The following is a 25,938-nucleotide window of genomic DNA, read 5'->3' on the forward strand; positions in this document are numbered from 1 at the left end:
GTTTTTATTTTTCAATCAATATGGCCATGTGAGGGCTTATTTTTTGTGAAACAAGTTGTACTTTTGAACGACATCATTGGTTTTAGCATGTTGTGTACTAGAAAACGGGAAAAAAATTCTAAGTGCGGTGAAATTGCAAAAATAAATTGCAATCCCACACTTGTTTTTTGATTGGCTTTTTTACTAGGTTCACTAAATGCTAAATCTGACCTAACACCAAAAATTCTCTCTCACTCTCTCTCTATATATATATAGACTGTGTATATGTTTTCACCAGTATTTGAGCCCATGGATCCATTCTATGTCCATTTTGCAATAGAAATCTCGCCGTACTGATGCCATACAGATGAAACACGGATAATTTTTAGAGAAAAAAATCGCATCCTCGCGTTGAATGCAGATCACCGTTCAGGAACTATGTATTTCACCTGTAAAAAATGGACCTTATTTTCCTACGCTAAGTGTGACGCCGGCCTAAAAGAGTAAGTTTTGCTTTAATTGTTATTCCATAAATCAGTAGTACACGTAAAAAGAAACAACTTTGTAATCTATCTTATCAGGTATCTCTGCTTCTGCCTTCAGGACAGATCATTAATACTCAAAATTCTCAATTTACGTGTAAAATCTGCATTCAGTGAAGATGGATAATTACATTACTGAGATAGGAGACTGCAGTTAATACTGGTATGATTCTATGTACAGGTATTGGGGGAGCTCCTCCCTCCCCCAACCCCCCTCTTATTAACAGAATCTTATCAGTAACATCTGACATCTCCCATCTTAGGCTACTTTCACACTAGAGTCGTGTGACGGACGTCGCAATGCGTCGTTTTGGAGAAAAAACGCATCTTGCAAAGTTGCCCGCAGGATGCGTTTTTTCTTTATAGACTTGCATTAGTGACGCATTGCGACGTATTGCCACATGTCGCATCCGTCGTGCTATGGATGCGTCGTGTTTTTGGCGGCCGCAACGCACAAAAAACGCTACATGTAACTTTTTTTGTGCGTCGGGTCCGCCCCCTCCTCCCCGATATTCACAATGGGCAGCGGATGCGCTGCCCACGTTGTGCTAATCAATCACACTGTCTGTCGGTACGTCGGGCCGACGGTTTGCGACGGTCCGCATCGACGGACTAGTGTGAAAGTAGCTTTAGTCAATGGAAAGTCTGTCTTCGCTAAATACATAATTTACCTGTAAATTGAGAATTTTCAGTATGAATGATCTGTCCTGGAGAAGAAATAAGCAGAGTTCTCTGATAAAGATAAGCAACTTCGTAATATATTTTAAGAATATTATTGATTCATGAAAACAAAATTAAAACTGTTACTCTTTAAGTTTTTATTCTGTGCAGGTGACAAATTTAAAATGTTTTAACTGGTTCCAAAATTTTAACCTCCTAATGATGGAGACAATTTTTTTTAAATCTGACCAGTGTCACTTTACGTAGTAATAACTCTGGAATGCTTCAACATATCCCATTTCTTTTGGATTTTTTTTTCACATCATACTTTACAATAATGGTAAATTTAGGTTGATATGTTTTGTATTTATTTATAAAAGTATCAGAAATTTGACATTTTAAAAAAATTATTAATTTTCAAGCTTTGATTATCCCTTTAATCCAGATAGTCATACCACATAAAACATTAATTAATAACATTTCCCTCATGTCCGCTTTACACCAGCACCATTTGTAAAATGCTGTTTTATTTTGTTAGCATTTTTGAAGGTTTAAAAATGTAGCCGTAATTTTTCATTTTTTTAAAGAAAATTTACAAAACAGATGTTTTTAGGGACCTGTTTAGTTTTGAAGTGACTTTTGGGGGTCCTATATATTGGAAACCCTCAAAAGTTATAACATTTTAAAAATAGCACCCCTCAACGTGTTCAAAATTGCTTTCGGGTAGTTCATTAACCCTTCAGGTGCTTTTCAGGAATTAATGCAAAGTGGCATGACAGGAATGAAAAAAGTTGTTTTTACCACCTAACTTTTGATAACTTTTGAACAGGCCGTTGGAAGACTTTAAGACTTCTATTTGGCCATGAATTCACATGGCAAATATCAGAACCACATAATCAAGATCTCAGGGTGCCAATGGGGTTAAGGAGTAAGCCGCCCCTCTCTATGAAACATCTAGATGCCATAGTCACTATTGACAGCAGCATTTAAAGGGTTAAACAGCCACAGTTGGTGACAACCCTGATCCTGGCTAATGCAGTAAGTTGTCAGCTTAATGTACAGCTGACAGCTGCTGGATTGTCACCCGTCGGGGGATGCTAGTCTCTTATACCGCAGGTCAGTAAAGAGGCGTATTGGTGGTCACTAAAGGGTTAATGTGGTGGGACCCATGTATTAATGCATGTCAGGATAAATGGCAGCTTTATAGTTAGTTTATAATAGCTAACACTAAAAATTCCATAAAGGGAATCTGTCAGCAGGATTTCACACCCAAACTATTTATATGCACATATAGCTCTTTCAAAGGCAAGTCCAGCACAATGTTTCCATGACCGGTCTGCTACTGAGAAATCAGGCTTTGAATTGATGGTTAAATGCAGCTGGAGATGTGAAGCCTCTGTCTATCCAGCTCTATTCCCAGCCACATCCTTCTGCTTGACTGACTGCTGTTTTGCCTGAATTCAGATGGCATGGAGGCTGCCAGTCAAGTAGGAGGAGGTGGTGCTACATGGGGAATAGAGCTGGAGTGACCGAGACTTCAGATCTAAAGCCTCAGTGGCATATCAATTCATATGCCAATTCCTCAGGAACAGACTGATCATGTAAGGCTGAGGTCACACGGCCATATGATCTGTCAGGCGAGAGAATCGGCCGATTATGCTAATGACACTTTGCTAGAATTCTTGGAGTTTGAGCCATGCGTCAGTTTACTGTGATCCAATTCTCTCACATGAGAGTCCCAGCACAGGTGTGGAGAAGACGGAGAACTTAATTTCTTCATCTTCTCCATTGTCTTTGTCCACATAAATCGGACTGCACTCGGATTACATCTGAATGCGTCTGATGTTTTCCACACACCCATAGACTTGTATGGGTGCATACAGTACGATTATTGGATGCATTAGCAGCATGCTGCAATTGTTTAGATGCATTTATTAATATGATTCTAAACGTAGGATACAAGTGAAATCCCTGAGGAGGTCCGGTCCTATGACTCTTTCAATGGAACCCTTGTGGCATCATATTTCTTATACCCTATTAGTTGAGACGCACCCCAATATGTAATTTTTCCCCTCACACTTCACTTAGAGTAATTATCGCTTTACTTGTCATTTAATAAATGAATAGCACACATGAAAAAGCTACTTTGTAATACTGTATATCTCACCAGAGAAATGATCTTATTTCTCCTGCCGGACTGATTATTCAATCTCAGTTCTTGGGTAAAATCTGTAAAATCCTTTTTTCAGTGAAGACAGACTTTCCCATTGCTGAGATTGGAGACAGGTGATGTTTTTGAAAATCTATGGCGAGAGACGAGGTGGGAGGCGCTAGAGACAGACAGTCATTCTGCGGCAAGTTCCCTAGCGCCAACCGTCATCTATCTCAGTAATGGGAACCCGAATTCACTTGGGAGAAATTTTACCCATGAATTGATGTAAATGCCCCAAAATGACAATGATTTTTTTTTAGGGCATAAAAGTATTTACATTGAGTTTTTCGGCTAACATGGTACCACAATATAATTAATTTAGTATTGTATATCACCCATGAATTTGAGATTTCGAGAATGAATGATAAGTCCAGTAGAACAAATAAACAGATTTCTAATTATTATTCTAATAAATAAATGATGGGTACTCTTTACAGCTTTGGCCTCAAGGGAAAAAAAATGTAAGGACTCTCACTGTCTTGTCCTCGTTATTCTAAAACTCATCCCTTCCATGCGCCTCCCTCCTGAGATGGTTACCGCTGCCATACCACACCACCATCCGAGCAGTCTCGCAGATTTACCTGGTTCTGGAGGCCTTTCATTGTGGCAGCGCCAACACTGGATGAGGCAGAGCAATGGTGCAGGAAAGAGCATGAGCCTGGCTTTCCATCTCTCTGTTTATCAGATACATACATTTTTTTTGATGGTTTTGGCTACAGCCCGTCCAAAATTGTCTTGGCAGTCAGGCATACAGGGGACTGCAGGGCATCAGAAGAACTAAGACAATATCTAGAGTAAGTTTATATCTGCTGCACCTTGCAATTGCTCGGGATATTCCCCTGTGCTACAGTCCCTACAGCAGATGCCATATTTAGAGGTATACAACTGGATTTGATATACATTTCATAAATCATTAGCTTACCATAGCAATAACCGCAGCTCCGGCTCCAGCCAAAGCAACAATAAACAGATGGAAAGTCATGTTAAGCTATAAAGAAAGACAAAATACGACATCAGAAATCAAATTAAAACATACATTTTCTTATCATCCACTGATCCTACAAATATGATAAAGTGACCTGATTTTATAAGAAGACTATTCACATATAATATTGCCACAGACACACAATAAACAGACTGTCCACCCTTAACACTGTGGTTTGTAGTGAACTAAGGACAACAGTTTTGTGCTATTTGGTTTCTAATTGAATCTTTATATTGGTTACAGCTATACCTAAACCTTACTGACAAAGAGCGTCAAGTGATCTATAGGGACAAAATCCTAAATTCTGAAATACTGAATACCTGCAGTCACCACTAGAGGGAGCAAAGGAGCGTACTGTATACTGATTAATTATGGAGTTCAATGTATCAACAGTATACACAGTACACATCTACGTTCATGTAATTTTTTTTTTCTGACAAATTGTTTACACATATTAAAAAATCTGAGTGGGGAACTGTGAAAGTATTGCATGATTTATCATATTGCTCTCAAATTACTAATAAGAAACCCAATTAGGTTACATGATGGAGGCAAAATGTAGATGCAAAAACTGATATGATAGGATGAAAAGTATCAATATATCAAGTTTACTTTGCTGAGTGATCTTCTAATTTGTCATGTAATTATATGGGTTGTACACCCCTGGATATACCCATTCTTAAATGCTTAAGTGGCAGGTAAAATAAGAAAACCCATATTCACCTCCTGGATTAGTCCTGTTCCAGGGATGTTGGCACTGTGTCTCCAAGGTCACGTGACATTATGTAAGATATATGCTGATAGACAGCATTCTTCATGGCTCCACCTGAAGGAAGTGTTAGCTGATCCATGGCTACTGATTTAGTCATGTGACCACTGCAGCCAATCAGTGGCCGCTGATTGGCAGCAACTGTCACATTGCTGTCAGATGGAACTGTCAAGATTGAAGACACAGCAGTAATATCTCTGGAATAGCAGGAGTCTGGGAGGCAAGTATATGTTTTTGCTTTTACCTAGAGAAATGAAGCATTTAAGAAGGGGTTGGCCTAAAGTGGACAACACTTTGACACGCTCTAAATTAAAGGAACAATGAAAGTTTTGATAGATCAGACTTGCCATTTAAGCAGTCTGATTACGACAATGTACGGGCTATTCAGCTACTGAATGATTACAGTAAAGCTACAGATTTTAACTTTACATACTTGAATCCTATCTTTTTACTTTCCTCTCTTTATTAAGTCAGTTTTTGCAAACAGAGCTGCGGTTTAGTAACGTTGACTATTATTATTCAGCACTATGGCCTTGGTAACAAAAGAATTAGTATAAGAAGAAGAAGAAAGTATAAAATGTATTCATGTAGCATTGTATTACTCACATCAGTGGATTCACACATCCTCAGGAAGGTTTCAGATGGGGTACATAATTTCTTCTCCTCACCAATAGTAACAATACCTAAAATAAAGACATGATGAATAAGCACAACATTATAATAAAACTTTACATTTTCAACTTTTGCTGGAAAATAAGACACACACATTCTTAAAGAAGTACTCCCATTAAAATGTTTATCCACTTGACATCATCTTATTATATTGTACTGTGTACTTACAATTGCTCATTTTGCCTTTCTACCCAGCTAATTATTCTCATTTCCATTAGGTCTATCACATCAAGTGATTTAAAACTGACAACTGAATCCTTCTAATCTCTATGTAGAAACAGGAGGTCAATTTTCCCTGTATGAGTCATCAGTCACTGCAAAAGTCCCTGGCGGGATGGGGGAGCAGTTAAGTCAGGAGTTGAAGAGGGCAACGATAAATGCAGGGACATAAGACTTCCTGTTTCTACATTACAGAAGAAAAGAGAATTTACTGGCTTGAAAGTCAAAATGAGCAATTTTATATGCATAGTGCTATATAATATGATGATTGCATTATATTAGGAGGTTTAAACTTTGATGGGAATGCTTCTTTAAATTATGATAAGGAAGTCATTCAATTTTATCCTGAGACTCAAGACAAGAAGCTTGTAGTATGCTATCTTGGCACATCTCAGCTGTCAAAAAGGCCTAGCAAGCAGACTCATTTGCATAAGGTAAATGCTTAAGGGAGAGTCTAATTTATATTAGCTAAGCTGATTTGATTAGCTTAGCTGACACCAACACTAAAGGTTGTGACATAGCAACCATCCCGCTAACGATCTCGTTATGTGTGACAGCGACCAACGATCAGTCCCCTGCTGGGAGATCGTTGGTCGTTGGGGAGTGATCAGGACCTTTTTTTGGTCGCTGATCACCCGTTGTCATCGCTGGATCGGCGTGTGTGACGCCGATCCAGCGATGTGTTCACTTGTAACCAGGGTAAATATCGGGTTACTAAGCGCAGGGCCGCGGTGACGTCACCGCTGTGCTCTGCATTACGGCCAGCGCTGACACAGTCAGTGCGGGAAGCTGACGGTGGGGGACGTGACAGACATCAGAATGTGAGTATGTACTTTTTTTTTTTTTAACTTTTACAATGGTAACCAGGGTAAATATCGGGTTACTAAGCGCGGCCCTGCACTTAGTAACCCGATGTTTAAACTGGTTACCCGGGGACTTCGGCATCATTGAAGACAGTTTCAACGATGCCGAAGTTGTTCCCCTGATCGTTGGTCGCTGGAGAGAGCTGTCTGTGTGACAGCTCCCCAGCGACCACACAACGACTTACCAATGATCACGGCCAGGTCGTATCGCTGGTCGTGATCGTTGGTAAATCGTTTAGTGGAACAGTACCTTAAGAATTCTCTGACATTTGAAACAAGTTGGTTTTCTATTATCATATAAACTGTATCTTCATGTTTTGATTGCACCAAGAAATTATGGGCTTTAACCACTGAAGTCTATACATCTGAAGCTGGATCATTTACAGTTTATTTTATCCATCACAGATGACACCTTTCAAACAATTGTTAGCAGCAATGGTGGGTATAATAAAACCTAACGTTTAGTGTTCATAGATAAAAATAGGACAAATTAACATGCACTAAAATTAAAATACCCAAATGTTCCCATATAACTGGTGTCAAGTCATAGAACACAATGTTGGGTATGCAGTCAAAAATAAAGTTTAAATCCTCACAGACCAAAAATAACATTGATACCTAGCTTATCTGATAACGGTCATCCAATACATGTGCATAACCTATACAAAAACATTTGCCTATAGTATAGTGCCCAAAATATCTGTGGGTATAGAATAAATGGCACTTTCTCACCCATCTGCTTCATCCACACAAATATAAATGAAGGGCCTCCTTTTCAGAGGATTCCCATTTAGTCAGCAGGATGCAGAACTATTAGTAAGGAATCCTGAAGGTCTTTACTACCTTTTCACAAGAGTGTGTCAGTATTAATCTCACAACAATTTTCTTTTGAGAACTCTTGAATTTTGCCGAACTAGGAACTTCTTCATTTTTAACTGTAAGTACTACCACAAGCTCAGGGGCACAGCGATGGGTAGCCCATGTGCTCCCACTTATGCTAATTTGTTCCTGGGATGGTGGGAGGAAATGGCCATCTTTACAGATGGAAATTGGAGATATACTGAAAAAATAGATATGTAGGGCACACCAAAAGAACTTTAAAGCTTTGTAGAAAGCCTTAACCTAAATGATATTGAAATACATTTCACATATGAGCATAACCTGGATAAACTATCATTCCTAGCTGTGATCATTCAAAAGTCTTTTGAATGGTACTTTGCAACTTCTGTACATAGGAAATCTATGGCCAGCAACTCCCTCTTGAAATGCATGAGTAACCACCTTGTATCACTCAAGAGAAGAATTCCCAAAGGCCAGTATCTGCGGTTATGACGTAATTGTACGAGGGATGAGACCTTTGAAGAAAAGGCCAGGAAATTGAGAGACTGGATTCTCCTAAGAGGATATCCCAAGAAAATTCTAAGGGATGCCTATAGAAAGATGAAGAGAAGAAATAGTAACTGTATCCTTTCTCCTTGCCAAAGAACTGAAAGGGAAACATGTATAATTTACATTACCACATACTCAAATAGAGCACAAGAAAGTAGATCCATTTTGGCAAAACACTGGCCCATCCTTAAGATGGACGAAGACAGTAGCGATAAGGACATTTACCTCCAAATCACCTTCAGAAGGAGCAAGTCCCTCAAAGACAGATTGGTCCATAGCCATTTTTCTGTACCACAGAATACTATATACGGTAGCTAGATTCTGGTCTAAAGGGGTGCTACAAATGCAGAAAATGTGTTACCTGTCCCTTCATTTGAACAGGGAAGACCTACCAAGGAAATGTCACACATGACACATTTACCATCAGAGACTTCATCAATTGCTGCATAAAGGGTGTTGTATACAAAGCCACATGTGGCCTTGAGTACATAGGAAAAACAAGGAGGCCGCTAAGACGCAGAGTTGATGAGCATTTAGGTGGCACTGAACATAAGAGGGATAATCCCCTTGCAAAACATGTAAATATCCTTCATGGAGGCTGGAAAACATCCATCAGCTTTATGGTGATAGACAAAATATCTAAACCTACTGAGGGGGGGTTGAGACCAGATGATCCTAAAAAAGGAGACCAAGTGGATATTTAACCTCAGCATGGCTTCCTCTCTAGGCCTCAATGAGCAGTTGAATTTTGGATGTTTCTTATAATTCAATCTAAGTAATGTCCTTTTTTATAAGATTTTTCTGTTCAGCATTCATTACTAGCACCATCACGTTCAGTAATGTGTACATCCTGTAGAATAGAATCTTTACTATACCATTTCCTCCTACTGAGATCAGTAGACACACAAGGTCAGTACGGCTTTAAAAGGAGCCAATGACCAAAACTGTGTATTGGGGGGATTAAATATCACATCGATATACATACAGTTAGGGCCAGAAATATTTGGACAGTGACACAAGTTTTGTTATTTTAGCTGTTTACAAAAACATGTTCAGAAATACAATTATATATATAATATGGGCTGAAAGTGCACACTCCCAGCTGCAATATGATAGTTTCTACATCCAAATCGGAGAAAGGGTTTAGGAATCATAGCTCTGTAATGCATAGCGTCCTCTTTTTCAAGGGACCAAAAGTAATTGGACAATGGACTCTAAGGGCTGCAATGAAGTCTGAAGGCGTCTCCCTCATTAACCTGTAATCAATGAAGTAGTTAAAAGGTCAGGGGTGGATTCCAGGTGTGTGGTTTTGCATTTGGAAGCTGTTGCTGTGAGCAGACAACATGCGGTCAAAGGAACTCTCAATTGAGGTGAAGCAGAACATCCTGAGGCTGAAAAAAAAGAAAAAATCCATCAGAGAGATAGCAGACATGCTTGGAGTAGCAAAATCAACAGTTGGGTACATTCTGAGAAAAAAGGAATTGACTGGTGAGCTTGGGAACTCAAAAAGGCCTGGGCGTCCACGGATGACAACAGTGGTGGATGATCGCCGCATACTTAATTTGGTGAAGAAGAACCCGTTCACAACATCAACTGAAGTCCAGAACACTCTCAGTGAAGTAGGTGTATCTGTCTCTAAGTCAACAGTAAAGAGAAGACTCCATGACAGTAAATACAAAGGGTTCACATCTAGATGCAAACCATTCATCAATACCAAAAATAGACAGGCCAGAGTTAAATTTGCAGAAAAACACCTCAAGAAGCCAGCTCAGTTCTGGAAAAGTATTCTATGGACAGATGAGACAAAGATCAACCTGTACCAGAATGATGGGAAGAAAAAAGTTTGGAGAAGAAAGGGAACAGCACATGATCCAAGGCACACCACATCCTCTGTAAAACATGGTGGAGGCAACGTGATGGCATGGGCATGCATGGCTTTCAATGGCACTGGGTCACTTGTGTTTATTGATGACATAAGAGCAGACGAGTAGCCGGATGAATTCTGAAGTGTACCGGGATATACTTTCAGCCCAGATTCAGCCAAATGCTGCAAAGTTGATTGGACGGCGCTTCATAGTACAGATGGACAATGACCCCAAGCATACAGCCAAAGCTACCCAGGAGTTCATGAGTGCCAAAAAGTGGAACATTCTGCAATGGCCAAGTCAATCTCCAGATCTAAACCCAATTGAGCATGCATTTCACTTGCTCAAATCCAGACTTAAGACGGAAAGACTCACAAACAAGCAAGACCTGAAGGCTGCGGCTGTAAAGGCCTGGCAAAGCATTAAGAAGGAGGAAACCCAGCGTTTGGTGATGTCCATGGGTTCCAGACTTAAGGCAGTGATTGCATCCAAAGTATTTGCAACAAAATATTGAAAATAAAAATATTTTGTTTGGGTTATGTTTATTTGTCCAATTACTTTTGACCTCCTAAAATGTGGAGTGTTTGTAAAGAAATGTGTACAATTCCTACATTTTCTATCAGATATTTTTGTTCAACCCTTCAAATTAAACGTTACAATCTGCACTTGAATTCTGTTGTAGAGGTTTCATTTCAAATCCAATGTGGTGGCATGCAGAGCCCAACTCGCGAAAATTGTGTCACTGTCCAAATATTTCTGGCCCTAACTGTATACTAAGGTAGAGATACCCACAGAGAGCTCCCATGGACGTACTGAGGAGACTCCTAACTGGGCTCTTTTGAGAGAACATACCCAGAGGATAAGATCTGTTCTGCTTTTAGGCCATAAACTGAAAAAATTACACTTAATGATGTGATGTTTTGAACATACATCTTACCCACTATATGTGACAATTCCCCCTCCAGCCCTTCCTCTTGCCCAACCCGTCTTTTTACCACTTAATAGCTCAAATATCTACTGTGATAGGTTATGTATTGAAAATATCCAGGATTAATTACATTTTTCATTAGCAGTATTTATATTTTCAGAGACGGTTTCAAGAAATGGAATTTATCTTAACAACAAATATAAGTGCAGTATTCAATATCTGAAAAACAAAGATTTAGGTCCCTTGCACTTTCGAGTTGTAATATGACCCCTGAAGTTGGGTTACTGCCCATTCTAAACAGGATGTTTCGGATGTAGCCTCATGCCTTCCCTGAGGTGAGTGGCAGTGGGATGATTAGAGGTTGCAACATAAACAGGATGACGAAATTCTGTGGAGGGATCTAGGACACGCGTCATTATGCAAAAAGTCACAAGGCTGTTGTGAATTCTGCTTTTGGGTTCCCTCCAGTGGTTGTAGGTGGTAATGCAGTTGTCCCTGAGTTGCAGTCCTGGCCAGGTGTATCTGCTGATTGCAGTTCTGACTGGGGTATTTCGGTGTGCAGGATTCATTAGTCCTTGCCAGTTGTCCATGGTTCTGGGAGGTTTTGGATCTTTGTCTGGTTCCTCCTGCCTTGCTGCCAATTCAGCAAAGATAAGTGTCTGGTTTTTGTTTCTGTGGCACACATGCTGTGTGCTTAATAATTCTGTGCTATTCATTTGTTTTCTCTTGTCCAGCTTAGACTGTGTCAGTGTTTTCTCAGTCTTGTTGGATTCTCTGGAGTTGCAGATATACGCTCCACATTTTAGTTAGATGGTGGAATTTTTTGTATTTTCTGCTGTGGATATTTTTGGAAGGGTTTTAATACTGACTGCTTAGTATTCTGTCCTATCCTTTCCTAATTTAGCTAGAGTGGCCTCTTTTGCTAAATCCTGTTTCCTGCCTGCGTGTGTCTTTTCCTCTACTACTCACAGTCAATATTTGTGGGGGGCTGCCTATCCTTTGGGGTTTTGCTCTGAGGCAAGGTAGAATTCCTATTTCTATCTATAGGGGTATTTAGTCCTCCGGCTGTGTCGAGGTGTCTAGGATTTGTTAGGCCCCCCCCATGGCTACTCCTAGTTGCGGTGTTAAGTTCAGGATTTGCGGTTAGTACAGTTTCCACCAACTCAGAGAAATTCCATGCGGCTCCAAGGTCACGGATCATAACAGTACCCCCCACCTTGAGGAGGGGTCACCGAACCCTCACCAGGGCCCCCAGGACGATCAGGACGAGCCAGATGAAAGGCACGGACCAAATCAGCAGCATGGACATCAGAGGCAAAAACCCAAGAATTATCCTCCTGGCCATAACCCTTCTATTTGACAAGGTACTGAAGCCTCCGCCTCGAAAAACAAGAATCCAAAACCTCCCAGAACCATGGACAACTGGCAAGGACTAATGAATCCTGCACACCTAAATACCCCAATCAGAACTGCAATCAGCAGATACACCTGGCCAGGACTGCAACTCAGGGACAACTGCATTACCACCTACAACCATTGGAGGGAACCCAAAAGCAGAATTCACAACACAAGGCCCAGTGTTGCCATGTGACTAATGGTGCTGCCGATGACGTAGAGAGTGTGATCTTCATGTATAAACGTAAATTTCGGGAGGAGTGTTCTTCCTCTTTCAATGCGTTCCACCTGGGAATCATGTGACTAGGGTTGAGCGAAACGGATTGTTCATTTTTAAAAGTCGCCGACTTTTGGCAAAGTCGGGTTTCATGAAACCCGACCCGACCCCTGTGTGGGGTCGGCCATGCGGTACGCGACTTTCGCGCCAAAGTCGCGTTTCAATGACGCAAAAAGCGCCATTTCTCAGCCAATGAAGGTGAACGCAGAGTGTGGGCAGCGTGATGACATAGGTCCTGGTCCCCACCATCTTAGAGAAGGGCATTGCAGTGATTGGCTTGCTGTCTGCGGTGTCACAGGGGCTATAAAGAGGCGTTCCCACCGACCGCCATCTTACTGCTGCTGATCTGAGCCTAGGGAGAGGTTGCTGCCGCTTCGTCAGAAGCAGGGATAGCGTTAGGCAGGGTCCATTAACCACCAAACCGCTTGTGCTGTAGCGATTTCCACTGTCCAACACCACCTTTTGTTTGCAGGGACAGTGGAAGCTACATTTTTTTCCCTCAGCGCTGTAGCTCATTGGGCTGCCCTAGAAGGCTCCCTGATAGCTGCATTGCTGTGTGTACGCCGCTGTGCAAACCAACTGCTTTTTTCAAAGCACAAATCCTGCTGTTCCTTCCTTTCTGCACAGCTATCTTGTTTGTCCACACTTTTTATTTAATTTGTGCATCAGTCCACTCCTTATTGCTGCCTGCCATATCTGGCTGAGATTACTGCAGGGAGATAGTAATTGTAGGACAGTCCCTGTTTTTTTTTTTTTTCTCCCTAAAAAAAATAAGTTGTGGGAGATTAAGATCGGCATTTCTGCTAGAGTGCCATCCCTGTGTGTGCCATCTCTCTCACATAGTGGGCCATAGAAAGCCTTTTTATTTTTCTGTTTTTTTTTTGTGGGGTTTATAAATACTCCCTGAAAAAAAAAACAGTGGGAGATTAATATTGGCCTTTGGGCTTGTGTGCCAGTCCTGAGTGTGCCATCTCTCTCTCAAATAGTGGGCCATAGAAAGCCTATTAATTTTTTTTTGGGGGGGGTTTCTAAATTCTCCCTGAAAAAAATCAAAAAAAATCAGTGGGAGATTAATATTGCCCTTTCTGCTTGTGTGCCACTCCAGACTCCTGGGTGTGCCATCTCTCTCTCTCAAATAGTGGGCCATAGAAAGCCTTTTTTTTTTTTTATTTGGTTTCTAAATTCTCCCTGAAAAAATAAAAAAAAATCAGTGGGAGATTAATATTGCCCTTTCTGCTTGTGTGCCACTCCTGACTCCTGGGTGTGCCATCTCTCTCTCTCAAATAGTGGGCCATAGAAAGCCTATTTTTTTTCTATTTGGTTTCTAAATTCTCCCTGAAAAAATAAAAAAAAAATCAGTGGGAGATTAATATTGCCCTTTCTGCTTGTGTGCCACTCCTGACTCCTGGGTGTGCCATCTCTCTCTCTCAAATAGTGGGCCATAGAAAGCCTTTTTTTTTATTTGGTTTCTAAATTCTCCCTGAAAAAATCATTTTTTTTATTTGGTTTCTAAATTCTCCCTGAAAAAATCATTTTTTTCTATTTGGTTTCTAAATTCTCCCTGAAAAAATAAAAAAAAATCAGTGGGAGATTAATATTGCCCTTTCTGCTTGTGTGCCAGTCTTGACTCCTGGGTGTGCCATCTCTCTCTCTCAAATAGTGGGCCATAGAAAGCCTATTTTTTTTCTATTTGGTTTCTAAATTCTCCCTGAAAAAATAAAACAAAATCAGTGGGAGATTAATATTGCCCTTTCTGCTTGTGTGCCAGTCTTGACTCCTGGGTGTGCCATCTCTCTCTTTCAAATAGTGGGCCATAGAAAGCCTATTTTTTTTTTATTTGGTTTCTAAATTCTCCCTGAAAAAATAAAAAAAAATCAGTGGGAGATTAATATTGCCCTTTCTGCTTGTGTGCCACTCCTGAGTCCTGACTCCTGGGTGTGCCATCTCTCTCTCTCAAATAGTGGGCCATAGAAAGCCTATTTTTGGGGGGGTTTCTAAATTCTCCCTGAAAAAATCAAAAAAAATCAGTGGGAGATTAATATTGCCCTTTCTGCTTTTGTGCCACTCCTGACTCCTGGGTGTGCCATCTCTCTCTCTCAAATAGTGGGCCATAGAAAGCTATTTTTTTTTCTATTTGGTTTCTAAATTCTCCCTGAAAAAATAAAAAAAAAATCAGTGGGAGATTAATATTGCCCTTTCTGCTTGTGTGCCAGTCTTGACTCCTGGGTGTGCCATCTCTCTCTCTCAAATAGTGGGCCATAGAAAGACTTTTTTTTTTTTCTATTTGGTTTCTAAATTCCCCCTGAAAAAATAAAAAAAAAATCAGTGAGAGATTAATATTGCCCTTTCTGCTTGTGTCCCAGTCTTGACTCCTGGGTGTGCCATCTCTCTCTCTCTCAAATAGTGGGCCATAGAAAACCTATTTTTTTTTTCTATTTGGTTTCTAAATTCTCCATGAAAAAATAAAAAAAAAAGTGGGAGATCAATCTTGACATTTGTGCTTGAGTGACAGTCCTGCGTGTGTGGCATCTCTCTCATTTGGTGCCACCGAAAACAGAGTGTGTAACATTGTGCCTGATTTTCCTTGCGGTCTCACCCACCTGTAAAGGGATATCTAAATCATACTGAAGTTATAGCTCACCGTGTAAGTTGTTTTACAGCAACAACTACCGTTACTTTGGTTAAGTTTTTAAAACAATGAGGAAGTCTGGTGGAAGAGGTCGTGGCCGTGGGCGTTCATTGTCAGCTGGTAATGATGGTAGTGGTAGTGGAGCATCAGGTGGTCGTGGGAAAAAAAATATTGCACCTAAGTCTGGAGCTGTGGAGCCAGGTTCATCGTCTGGCTACAGAAGGCCTCGAACGCTCCCTTTTCTGGGAGTAGGAAAACCGCTTTTAAAGCCGGAGCAGCAAGAGCAAGTTTTGGCTTATCTTGCTGACTCAGCCTCTAGCTCTTTTGCCTCCTCTTTTGAAACTGGTAAATGTAAAAGCAGCGCGTCGTTAGTGGATGTTCACGGTCAGGGACAAGTCGCTTCCTTGTCCTCTTCAGCAAAAACAACAACAGAGAAGGATGCAGCAGGCGACACAACGGGTTACTCCATGGAGCTCTTTACACATACCGTCCTTGGCTTAGAAAGTGAAGCAGTTAACAGGCCATGCCCATTACAAGTTGAATCTGACATAGAGTGCACTGATGCACAGCCACAGCCAGACTACTATGCTGGTCCTTTGACTCAGACCACAACATTGCCCTCGCAGGGTAATGATCCAGAATCAGACCCTGATGAGACTATGTTGCCCCGTCACGAACGCTCTACCACCGACTTACACGGTGACACAGATGAAGTTGCGCACGAGCTAGAAGAGGAGGTTATAGATGACCCAGTTGTTGACCCCGATTGGCAGCCATTGGGGGAACAGGGTGCAGGCGGCAGTAGTTCTGAAGCGGAGGAGGAGGGGCCGCAGCAGGCATCAACATCGCAACAGGTTCCATCTGCCGGGCCCGTAGATGGGACAAAACGCGTGGCAAAGCCAAAACCTGTTGGAGGACAGCGTGGCCATCCGGTTAAAGCTCAGTCTGCAATGCATGAAAAGGGATCCGAGGCTCGAAAGAGTGCAGTCTGGCATTTTTTTAAACAACATCCAATTGATCAGCGCAAAGTCATCTGTCAAAAATGTTCAACTACCTTAAGCAGAGGTCAGAATCTGAAAAGTCTCAATACAAGTTGCATGCATAGACATTTAACCACCATGCATTTTCAAGCCTGGACTAACTACCAAACGTCCCTTAAGGTTGTAGCACCCTCGGCCAATGAAGCTAGTCAGCAACGCTACATCCCTGCCGTCACTGTCAGGCCACCATTTTCCGCACCACCTGCAGTATCTGTGCAAGTTTCTTTGCCAGGCCAAAGCAGTCAGGGTCAGGGAATCACCAGTTTCGTAGTAGGAAACACTGCATCTAGGGCACAGGCGGAAACAATACCGTCTCCAACCGTCTCTCAGTCTGCCATGTCCACCGGCAGACCCGCTAGTTCCACGATCTCCAGCTCTCCAGTCCAGCTCACCCTACATGAGACTCTGGTTAGAAAAAGGAAGTACTTATCCTCGCATCCGCGTACACAGGGTTTGAACGCCCACATAGCTAGACTAATCTCATTAGAGATGATGCCCTACCGGTTAGTTGAAAGTGAAGCTTTCAAAGCCCTGATGGACTACGCTGTACCACGCTACGAGCTACCCAGTCGACACTTCTTTTCGAGAAAAGCCATCCCAGCCCTCCACCAGCATGTTAAAGAGCGCATCGTCCATGCACTCAGGCAATCTGTGAGTACAAAGGTGCACCTGACAACAGATGCATGGACCAGTAGGCATGGCCAGGGACGTTACGTGTCCATCACGGCACACTGGGTGAATGTGGTGGATGCAGGGTCCACAGGGGACATCAATTTCGGGACAGTTCTGCCTAGCCCACGGTCTAGGAAACAGTTGGCTGTAGGTGTTCGCACCCCCTCCTCCTCCTCTTCATCCTTCTGCAGAAGCGAGAGCTCGTCCACAGACCGCAGTCACCAAACCACTCCATCCGCAGCTGCCACTGTTGCACACCAGTTGTCTAATTATGGGGCAGCTACTGGCAAGCGTCAGCAGGCTGTATTGGCTATGAAGTGTTTGGGCGACAACAGACACACCGCGGAAGTTCTGTCTGAGTTCTTGCAGAGAAAAACGAAGTCGTGGCTGGGCACAGTAGATCTTGAGGCAGGCAAGGTAGTGAGTGATAACGGAAGGAATTTCATGGCTGCCATCTCCCGTTCCCAACTGAAACACATTCCTTGCCTGGCTCACACCTTAAACCTGGTGGTGCAGTGCTTCCTGAAAAGTTATCCGGGGTTATCCGACCTGCTCCTCAAAGTGCGTGGACATTGCTCACATATCCACCGTTCGCCCGTACACTCCAGCCGTATGCAGACCTATCAGCGGTCTTTGAACCTTCCCCAGCATCGCCTAATCATAGACGTTGCAACAAGGTGGAACTCAACACTGCACATGCTTCAGAGACTGTGCGAACAGAGGCGGGCTGTTATGTTTTTGTGGGAGGATACACATACATGGGCAGGCAGTAGGATGGCAGACATGGAGTTGTCAGGTGTGCAGTGGTCGAAGATACAAGACATGTGTCAAGTCCTTCAGTGTTTTGAGCAATGCACACGGCTGGTTAGTGCAGACAACGCCATAATAAGCATGAGCATCCCCCTAATGCGTCTGCTGATGCAAAGTTTGACGCACATAAAGGAGCAGGCATCTGCAGCCGAGGAAGAGGAAAGCCTTGATGACAGTCAGCCATTGTCTGGTCAGGGCAGTGTACAGGACGAGGTAGCGGGCGAACAGGAGGAGGAGGACGAGGAGGATGATGGGGATGAGTATATTTTTAATGAGGAAGCTTCTCCGGGGCCACTGGAAATTGGTGGCGTGGCAAGGCCGGGTTCTGGGTTTCTGAGGGACAAAAGTGACGTAGATTTGCCTGAAACTGCCCCTCAACCAAGCACAACTGCAGATTTGACAACTGGAACTTTGGCACACATGGCGGATTATGCCTTAAGTATCCTCAAAAGGGACACACGCATTACGAAAATGATGAAGGATGACGATTACTGGTTGGCCTGCCTCCTTGATCCTCGCTATAAAGGCAAATTGCAAAATATTATGCCACATGACAACTTGGAACTAATATTAGCAACCAAACAATCAACTCTTGTTGACCGTTTGCTTCTGGCATTCCCAGCACACAGCGCCCGTGATCGTTCTCACACGAGCAGCAGGGGGCAGCAGACCAGAAGTGTTAGAGGTGCAGAAATCCGAAGTGGCGTTGGACAGAGGGGTTTTCTGACCAGGTTGTGGAGTGATTTTGCTATGACCGCAGACAGGACAGGTACTGCAGCATCAATTCAAAGTGACAGGAGACAACATTTGTCCAGTATGGTTACTAACTATTTTTCATCCCTTATCGATGTTCTACCTCAACCGTCATTCCCATTTGATTACTGGGCATCCAAATTAGACACCTGGCCAGAATTGGCAGAATATGCATTGCAGGAGCTTGCTTGCCCGGTAGCTAGTGTCCTATCAGAAAGAGTATTCAGTGCTGCAGGTTCAATATTAACCGAAAAAAGGACTCGTCTGGCTACCCAAAATGTTGATGATCTAACCTTCATTAAAATGAACCACAACTGGATTTCGAATTCTTTTGCCCCACCTTGCCCGGCCGACACCTAGCTTTCCTATGAAAAGGTATTGCCTGTGGACTACTCTGAATGACTTTACCAATCTCGTAATTTGCAGCAGCTGATTGTCCAGCATACGACATGTTTACACCTCCCTAAATGGCCAAACTCCCCACACGGGGCCGTGGTATCGCCACTTGGCGCAAGCACCAGTGAGAGTGCTGTTTGTCTGAAGAGGTGGGTGTGCCCGCTTTTGGTCTACGGCACTGCCACTGGGTCCCTCATAGTACAATAAAGTGTCTCTTGCGGTGGTGGTGCGCACCCAACGTCAGACACACTGTTGTAACATGAGGGGCCCTGGGCATGTACCGCCGGCCACAAGAGAGTTCCCCCACCCCCAGCTCAAACATTGCTCTACCACTTGCACAATTATCTCTCACAGTTCCACCAATGTTTAGACTATGCGCTGACATCCGTAAATTCCTGCCACTGACAATACCATTGTGTTGACATGTATGATGGTACTTAATAGGGTTGAGCGACCTTGATCTTTTTAGAGTCGAGTCGTGTTTCACGAAACCCGACTATCTTAGAAGTCGAGTCGAGTGGAATCGGCCGATTATCGCGAAAAGTCGGGTATCGCCCGAAACACGAAACCCAATGCAAGTCGATGGGGGAGCATAGTCGGCAGTGAGTGGAGGCCAGGAAAACACCTACACTGCCCATTTTAATGGCAAAGACATCCATTCTTTTTACTGAAGCTTGTCAATCATAATTTAGCTTATAATAATTGGAAGGCATTTGAAATTGGGGGTCATTTGGCTAAAGTTGTGGGGGGAAGGGCTGGTTCAAGTAATTAGTGGGCCCAGGAAATCTGGAACGCGTCACGGCAGTGGAGCAGGGAGAGGAAAGTATTTCAACTTTGCAAGTGCTGTGATCCTGAGCAAGCAGGGGGGGCCCACTCGTTGGCACTGGCACTGGCACAGGGCCCCTCAAAGTACAGCGGTGTGTTTGCACGGCGGGGGCGCCTCCCACCGGCAGCAACACTTTTGCGTACTATGAGAGGCCCTGTGCCAGTGACGTCGCCAAGTAGTATTCCTCCCCCCACCTGATGAAGGAACCTGCACTTTCATCTGCACCTTCCTCTTTGTCCCCGTGTAAGGTGGTATGGTATGCGGGAAGAGGAACCTGACTTTCAGCAGGGTCACAATCTTGCTGTGTAGCGTGCACGGGGAATTTAGCATTATGGGTCAATGTACCAGCAGACTCATCTATCACTGGCTGGGCAATGGGCAGGATGAGGAGGAAACACAGATATAGGCCCAAAGAATAAAGTGGGCTAAATGCAGTTCAAAATTGGTAACACAGGACTAACCAGGGGGCATTGCAGTGGAGGACAACTGGAATGAGAGGCTGACACAGAGAGTAGGCCCAAATCAGTAAGTAGTCGAAATGCAGTTCAAAATTGGCAACCTTAGTAAACAGGCGGCACAGCTTTGTTCAGTGGAGGAGAACAGCAGGAAGTGGCAGACACCGATAGTAGGCCCCAACCCAACTAGTAGGCCAAATGCAATCTAACATTAACAACTACTTAACGAGAGCCTGAAAATGGAATTTCAGGACAGGAAACCAGGAGAACAGCAAGGAGTGGCAGACACCGATAGTAGGCCCCAACCCAACTAGTACGCCAAATGCAGTTGTTCCATTTAACCACAATTTAATGAGAGCCTGAACATAGAAGCTCAGGAAAGGCAACCTGGAGAACACCTTGTAGTGTAACACACCATCTCTCTACACCCCATACCCAATTTGTAGGCCTAATGCAGTGTAGTTTCCAACAACTACTAAACGAGAGCAGGAAGATCGAAGCAATGGCGAGGAAACCTGGGGAACACCTTGGAGTGGAGCACACCATCTCTCTACACCCCATACCCAATTTGTAGGCCTAATGCACTGTAGTTTCCAACAACTACTAAACAAGAGCATTAAGATCGCAGCAATGGCGAGGAAACCTGGGGAACACCTTGGAGTGGAACACACCATCTCTCTACACCCCATACCCAATTTGTAGGCCTAATGCACTGTAGTTTCCAACAACTACTAAACGAGAGTCGGAAGACCGAAGCAATGTGGATGAAACCTGGGGAACACCTTGGAGTGTAACACACCATCTCTCTACACCCCATACCCAATTTGTAGGCCTAATGCAGCGTAGTTTCCAACAACTACTAAACGAGAGCATTAAGATCGAAGCAATGGCGAGGAAACCTGGGGAACACCTTGGAGTGGAACAAACCATCTCTCTACACCCCATACCCAATTTGTAGGCCTAATGCACTGTAGTTTCCAACAACTACTAAACGAGAGCAGGAAGATCGAAGCAATGGCGAGGAAACCTGGGGAACACCTTGGAGTGGAACAAACCATCTCTCTACACCCCATACCCAATTTGTAGGCCTAATGCACTGTAGTTTCCAACAACTACTAAACGAGAGCAGGAAGATCGAAGCAATGGAGAGGAAACCTGGGGAACACCTTGGAGTGTAACACACCGTCTCTCTACACCCCATACCCAATTTGTAGGCCTAATGCAGTGTAGTTTCCAACAACTACTAAACGAGAGCATTAAGATCGCAGCAATGGCGAGGAAACCTGGGGAACACCTTGGAGTGGAACACACCATCTCTCTACACCCCATACCCAATTTGTAGGCCTAATGCACTGTAGTTTCCAACAACTACTAAACGAGAGCAGGAAGATCGAAGCAATGGAGAGGAAACCTGGGGAACACCTTGGAGTGTAACACACCGTCTCTCTACACCCCATACCCAATTTGTAGGCCTAATGCAGTGTAGTTTCCAACAACTACTAAACGAGAGCAGGAAGATCGAAGCAATGGCGAGGAAACCTGGGGAACACCTTGGAGTGGAACACACCATCTCTCTACACCCCATACCCAATTTGTAGGCCTAATGCACTGTAGTTTCCAACAACTACTAAACGAGAGCATTAAGATCGCAGCAATGGCGAGGAAACCTGGGGAACACCTTGGAGTGGAACACACCATCTCTCTACACCCCATACCCAATTTGTAGGCCTAATGCACTGTAGTTTCCAACAACTACTAAAGGAGAGCATTAAAATTGCAGCAATGGCGAGGAAACATGGGGAACACCTTGGAGTGGAACACACCATCTCTACACCCCAGACCCAACTTGTAGGCCGAATGCAGTGTTGTTTTCAACAACTACTTAAGAAGAACCTGAAGATCAAAGCTCAGAAAAGGCAACCCGGGGAACACCTTGGAGCGGCAGACACTGGTAGTAGGCTGTAAACCCCAAATTTTGGTCAATGGAGTTTATGAAATGTTCCAGGGGTACACAGGCAGCATTGGTGTGGTAAGCGGAGGACAATTTATATTTGGGACTGCAGACAGACTTTGTAGGCTGTCCCCTGTGGACCATGCATCCACAACATTAACCCAGTGCGCAAAATGGACATCTAACCTTTCGTGGACATGCCTACTGGTCCATGCATCTGTTGTCAGGTGCACCTTTCTACTATTAGATAGCCAGAGAGCATGGACAATGCAGATTTTTACATGATGCTGTAGTGCTGGGATGGCTTTTCTCGCAAAAGAAGTGACGACTGGGTAGCTCTTACCGTGGTACAGCGTAGTCCATCTGGGCTTTATAATTGTAAAATAGAGAATAAAAATTGGCTGTATGCACTTTAAAATAGGTTACAGGGGTACACGGGCGGCAGTGGTCTGGTCAGTGTAGTTGTAGTAGAAAGAAGGGACCGCAGACAGGCTTCGAAGGCCTAACATAACAAATTGGACAGGCTGTAGGCACTTTTACATTGGTTCCAGGGGTACACGGGCAGCAGTACAATGGTCAGTGGAGGCCAAGTGGAAGGAGGGACCGCAGGCAGGCTTCGAAGGCCTAACATAACAAAATTGGGCTGTTGGCAATTTAAAATTGGTTCCAGGGGTACACGGGCAGCAGTACAATGGTCAGTGGAGGCCTAGTGGAAGGAGGGACCGCAGACAGGCTTCGAGGGCCTAACATAACAAAAATAGGGGTGCAGGCAATTTAACATTGGTTCCAGGGCTACACGGGCAGCAGTGGTCTGGTCAGTGTAGTAGTAGTAGAAAGAAGGGACTGCAGAAAGGCTTCAAAGGCCTAACATAACAAAATTGGGCTGTTGGCAATTTAAAATTGGTTCCAGGGGTACACGGGCAGCAGTACAATGGTCAGTGGAGGCCTAGTGGAAGGAGGGACCGCAGACAGGCTTCGAAGGCCTAACATAACAAAAATAGGGGTGCAGGCAATTTAACATTGGTTCCAGGGGTACACGGGCAGCAGTGGTCTGGTCAGTGTAGTAGTAGTAGAAAGAAGGGACTGCAGACAGGCTTCGAAGGCCTAACATAACAAAATTGGGCTGTTGGCAATTTAAAATTGGTTCCAGTTGTACACGGGCAGCAGTACAATGGTCAGTGGAGGCCTAGTGGAAGGAGGGACCGCAGACAGGCTTCGAAGGCCTAACATAACAAAAATAGGGGTGCAGGCAATTTAACATTGGTTCCAGGGATACACGGGCAGCAGTGGTCTGGTCAGTGTAGTAGTAGTAGAAAGAAGGGACTGAAGACAGGCTTCGAAGGCCTAACATAACAAAATTGGGCTGTTGGCAATTTAAAATTGGTTCCAGGGGTACACGGGCAGCAGTACAATGGTCAGTGGAGGCCTAGTGGAAGGAGGGACCGCAGACAGGCTTCGAAGGCCTAACATAACAAAAATGTCAATACAATGGTATTGTCAGTGCCAGGCATTGAAGGATGTCAGCGCATAGACTAAACATTGGTGGAGCTGTGAGAGGTAATTTTGCAAGTGGTAGAGCACTGTTTGAGCTGGGGGGGAACTGTCTTGTGGCCGGCGGTACAGGCCCAGGGCCCCTCATATTACAACGGTGTGTCTGACGTTGGGTGCGCACCACCACCGCCAGAGACACTTTATTGTACTATGAGGGACCCAGTGGCAGTGCCGTAGACCAAAAGCGGGCACACCCACCTCTTCAGAAAAAAAACAGCACTCTCACGGGTGCTGGCGCCAAGTGGCGATACCACGGCCCCGTGTGGGGAGTTTGGCCATTTAGGGAGGTGTAAACATGTCGTATGCTGGACAATCAGGTGCAGCAAATTACGATATTGGAAAAGTCATTCATAATAGTCCACAGGCAAGACCTTTTCATAGGAAAGATAGGTGTCAGCCAGGCAAGGTGAGGCAAAAGATTTCGAAATCCAGTTGTGGTTCATTTTAATGAAGGTTAGATCATCAACATTTTGGGTAGCCAGACGAGTCCTTTTTTCTGTTAGTATTGAACCTGCAGCACTGAATACTCTTTCTGATAGGACACTAGCTGCTGGGCAAGCAAGCTCCTGCAATGCATATTCTGCCAATTCTGGCCAGGTGTCTAATTTGGATGCCCAGTAATCAAATGGGAATGACGGTTGAGGGAGAACGTCGATAAGGGATGAAAAATAGTTTGTAACCATACTGGACAAATGTTGTCTCCTGTCACTTTGAATTGATGCTGCAGTACCTGTCCTGTCTGCGGTCATAGCAAAATCACTCCACAACCTGGTCAGAAAACCCCTCTGGCCAACGCCACTTCTGATTTCTGCCCCTCTAACACCTCTGGTCTGCTGGCCCCTGCAGCTCGTGTGAGAACGATCACGGGCGCTGTGTGCAGGGAATGCCAGAAGCAAACGGTCAACAAGAGTTGATTGTTTGGTTGCTAATATTAGTTCCAAGTTCTCATGTGGCATTATATTTTGCAATTTGCCTTTATAGCGAGGATCAAGGAGGCAGGCCAACCAGTAATCGTCATCGTTCATCATTTTAGTAATGCGTGTGTCCCTTTTGAGGATACGTAAGGCATAATCCGCCATGTGGGCCAAAGTTCCAGTTCTCAAATCTGCAGTTGTGCTTGGTTGAGGGGCAGTTTCAGGCAAATCCACGTCACTTGTGTCCCTCAAAAAACCAGAACCTGGCCTTGCCGCGCCAACAATTTCCAGTGGCCACGGGAAAGCTTCCTCATTAAAAATATAATCATCCCCATCATCCTCCTCGTCCTCCTCCTCCTCTTCACCCGCTACCTCATCCTGTACACTGCCCTGGCCAGACAATGGCTGACTGTCATCAAGGCTTTCCTCTTCCTCAGCTGCAGATGCCTGATCCTTTATGTGCGTCAAACTTTGCATCAGCAGACGCATTAGGGGGATGCTCATGCTTATTATGGCGTTGTCTGCACTAACCAGCCGTGTGCATTCCTCAAAACACTGAAGGACTTGACACATGTCTTTAATCTTCGACCACTGCACACCTGACAACTCCATGTCTGCCATCCTACTGCCTGCCCGTGTATGTGTATCCTCCCACAAAAACATAACAGCCCGCCTCTGTTCGCACAGTCTCTGAAGCATGTGCAGTGTTGAGTTCCACCTTGTTGCAACGTCTATGATTAGGCGATGCTGGGGAAGGTTCAAAGAACGCTGATAGGTCTGCATACGGCTGGAGTGTACGGGCGAACGGCGGATATGTGAGCAAAGTCCACGCACTTTGAGGAGCAGGTCGGATAACCCCGGATAACTTTTCAGGAAGCACTGCACCACCAGGTTTAAGGTGTGAGCCAGGCAAGGAATGTGTTTCAGTTGAGAAAGGGAGATGGCAGCCATGAAATTCCTTCCGTTATCACTCACTACCTTGCCTGCCTCAATATCTACAGTGCCCAGCCACGACTGCGTTTCTTTCTGCAAGAACTCGGACAGAACTTCCGCGGTGTGTCTGTTGTCGCCCAAACACTTCATAGCCAATACAGCCTGCTGACGTTTGCCAGTAGCTGCCCCATAATGGGAGACCTGGTGTGCAACAGTGGCAGCTGCGGATGGAGTGGTTGTGCGACTGCGGTCT

The 25,938-nt window shown here is 44.1% G+C and overlaps 1 protein-coding gene across 2 annotated transcripts in view; it reads right to left on the bottom strand.

Annotated features, from left to right (window-relative positions):
• Nucleotides 1-25,938, bottom strand: part of GPM6A (glycoprotein M6A) — a 571,936-nt gene that overhangs the window by 13,883 nt on the left and 532,115 nt on the right. For both annotated transcript variants that reach the window (XM_069744252.1, XM_069744251.1), the window contains exons 5-6: nucleotides 5,754-5,830; nucleotides 4,316-4,381 (exon numbers count right to left, since the gene is read on the bottom strand). In XM_069744252.1, the coding sequence (XP_069600353.1) occupies nucleotides 4,316-4,381; nucleotides 5,754-5,830 (143 nt within the window). The remainder of the gene's footprint in view (nucleotides 1-4,315; nucleotides 4,382-5,753; nucleotides 5,831-25,938) is intronic.

The sequence above is a fragment of the Ranitomeya imitator genome, chromosome 1, assembly GCF_032444005.1.
Source record: "Ranitomeya imitator isolate aRanImi1 chromosome 1, aRanImi1.pri, whole genome shotgun sequence".
NCBI classification, from domain to species: Eukaryota; Metazoa; Chordata; class Amphibia; order Anura; family Dendrobatidae; genus Ranitomeya; species Ranitomeya imitator.